The 1,766-nt window shown below is 62.1% G+C and overlaps 1 protein-coding gene across 2 annotated transcripts in view; it reads left to right on the top strand.

Moving 5' to 3' along the window:
* The window catches only part of PLEKHH3 (pleckstrin homology, MyTH4 and FERM domain containing H3), an 8,266-nt gene that overhangs the window by 4,735 nt on the left and 1,765 nt on the right, over nucleotides 1–1,766 (top strand). The window contains exons 8-10 of one of the 2 annotated variants that reach the window (XM_015570556.1): nucleotides 550–757; nucleotides 980–1,107; nucleotides 1,417–1,552. In XM_015570556.1, coding sequence (XP_015426042.1) covers nucleotides 550–757; nucleotides 980–1,107; nucleotides 1,417–1,552 — 472 coding nt within the window. Of the gene's footprint in view, nucleotides 1–549; nucleotides 758–979; nucleotides 1,117–1,416; nucleotides 1,553–1,766 lie in introns of both variants that reach the window. The other variant, XM_006773880.2, reaches the window with a different exon arrangement.

Raw genomic sequence — 1,766 nt, 5'->3', positions numbered from 1 at the left:
CAAGGCCGAGGCAGGTAGCTATAGAGCTGGGGGAGGATGACAGGCCTTTGGAAAGGGTTTGGCAGATGAAGAACTTAAACCCGAAGGAGGGAAGGGATTTGCCCAAGCTCCAGAGTGCTGATATGTACACTGGCTTTCTGGGAATTACAGGGTCACCTCTCACTTGCAGGCGGAGGAATTGCAAAAAGGCGCCCCCTTTGGGCGGAGAAATAGTCAAAAGGGTGCTTTTCCTTGGGGCCGATGCAGTCCAGCGCCCGGGCTTTTAGGTTGGAAAGCCGACAGCGGAAAGCGGCTGGATTTCAACCGGAAGAGGGACCGGGGAGACTTTGGGAAGTGGGAGGGGCAGTTCCCAGAGAGCCGCCGGGAGCCTTAGAAAGCTGTTCAGCTACATACCCAGCGCCAGGGGTAGATGCAGAGGAGCCTGTCGCTGCCTTCATGGAACTTAGAGTTCGAGGGGAAGGAATCAACGAGATGAAATAAACTGTAAATTAAGAATGAGAGAGGGAGGGGAGAAGGAAAGCCCTGATCTGAGGGTTCTCACCAACCCAGGACGGAGCAGGCGCTCCCGGACTCGGAGCTGGCGGAATATGCGCGCTTCATCCGCAGAGCGCTGGGCCGGACTCGCGGCCGAGAGCTGGTGCCCTCCCTGGCAGAGATTTCCGCGCTGAGCCGACGGCAAGAGCTGCTGTGCACCGTGCACTGCCCGGGGGCTGGTGCCTGCCCGGTGGCCATAGACTCCCACACCACAGCGTCGGAGGTAAGACCAGAGAGAGACCCCCTGCAACTTCATCCCTTCCCCCCCAGCTTCCTATGCGCAGCTCTCCTGGGCGCGCGGGCCCCAGGTTTGCCCCAGTCTGAGAGTCATCATTTGGATCAGGGGTGTGTGTGGCAGGACTGAGACCTGAAAGACGCCTCCAGTTGGATCAGCCCCTCCAGCAGCCCTGACGAGACCCCTGAGCGGTCTGACTCTCCCCTCCAGGTTGCTCGGGAGCTGGTGGGGCGGCTGGGCTTGGCCCGAAGCCGCAACGCTTTCGCGCTGTACGAGCAGCGAGGGGCCCAGGAGCGAGCCCTGGCTGGGGGGACTCTCATGGCCGACGTGCTCACCAGGTTTGAGAAGTAAATGTCCAACCTCAGCCCACCCCTCCGTTAGCCCATCTTCCTCTAAACTGAGGTCAGTCCTTAAGCAGACGTTTATGAGCGCTTGCCCCTTGTCCTGCATAGTAAAGTTCGCTGGTGCTAAGACGGACCCCTGTCCGCCAGCGGTTTGCAGTGGAGGTTCAAAGCTCAACTCCGAGATCCTCTCGGCTCTGGCCGGGCTCCCAAAGCCCCTCCCCAAGCTCGGCCCTGTCCCGCCCCGACCCTTGCGGGGGATGGGAGCTGCCGCTGCCTCGCTCAGCGCCCGGTTCTCCATCGCAGTTTGGCGGCCGAGGAAGCCGCGGCGCTGGAAGACTCGCCGGACGCGGGTTGGAGACTGTGTCTCCGTCTGCACGGACCTCTGCGCCCCGAGGGGCTGTCCCCGGACGGTCACGAGCTGCCTTTCCTCTTTGAGCAGGTGAGGATTTTAGCATTGGTGCCCCCCCAAAGGCCCCCGTGCCTGAACTCCCTTGTTGGGCCATCGCATGTCGGCGTTGTGGCAACCCTGTGGGAGGCTTTACTCGAACCCAGACCTCAGATTCCTCGCCCCGAGGTGTGGGCACGAGGGTCCAGCCGCCGCTGCCTCCCTGACGCCAGTGCCTCCCCGTAGGCTCACGCACTGCTGCTGCGCG

This window comes from Myotis davidii, unplaced genomic scaffold, assembly GCF_000327345.1.
Source record: "Myotis davidii unplaced genomic scaffold, ASM32734v1 scaffold1527, whole genome shotgun sequence".
Classification (NCBI taxonomy): domain Eukaryota; kingdom Metazoa; phylum Chordata; class Mammalia; order Chiroptera; family Vespertilionidae; genus Myotis; species Myotis davidii.
The sequence above is the reverse complement of the archived record's forward strand: the minus strand, read 5'-3'. Positions and strand labels throughout refer to the sequence as shown.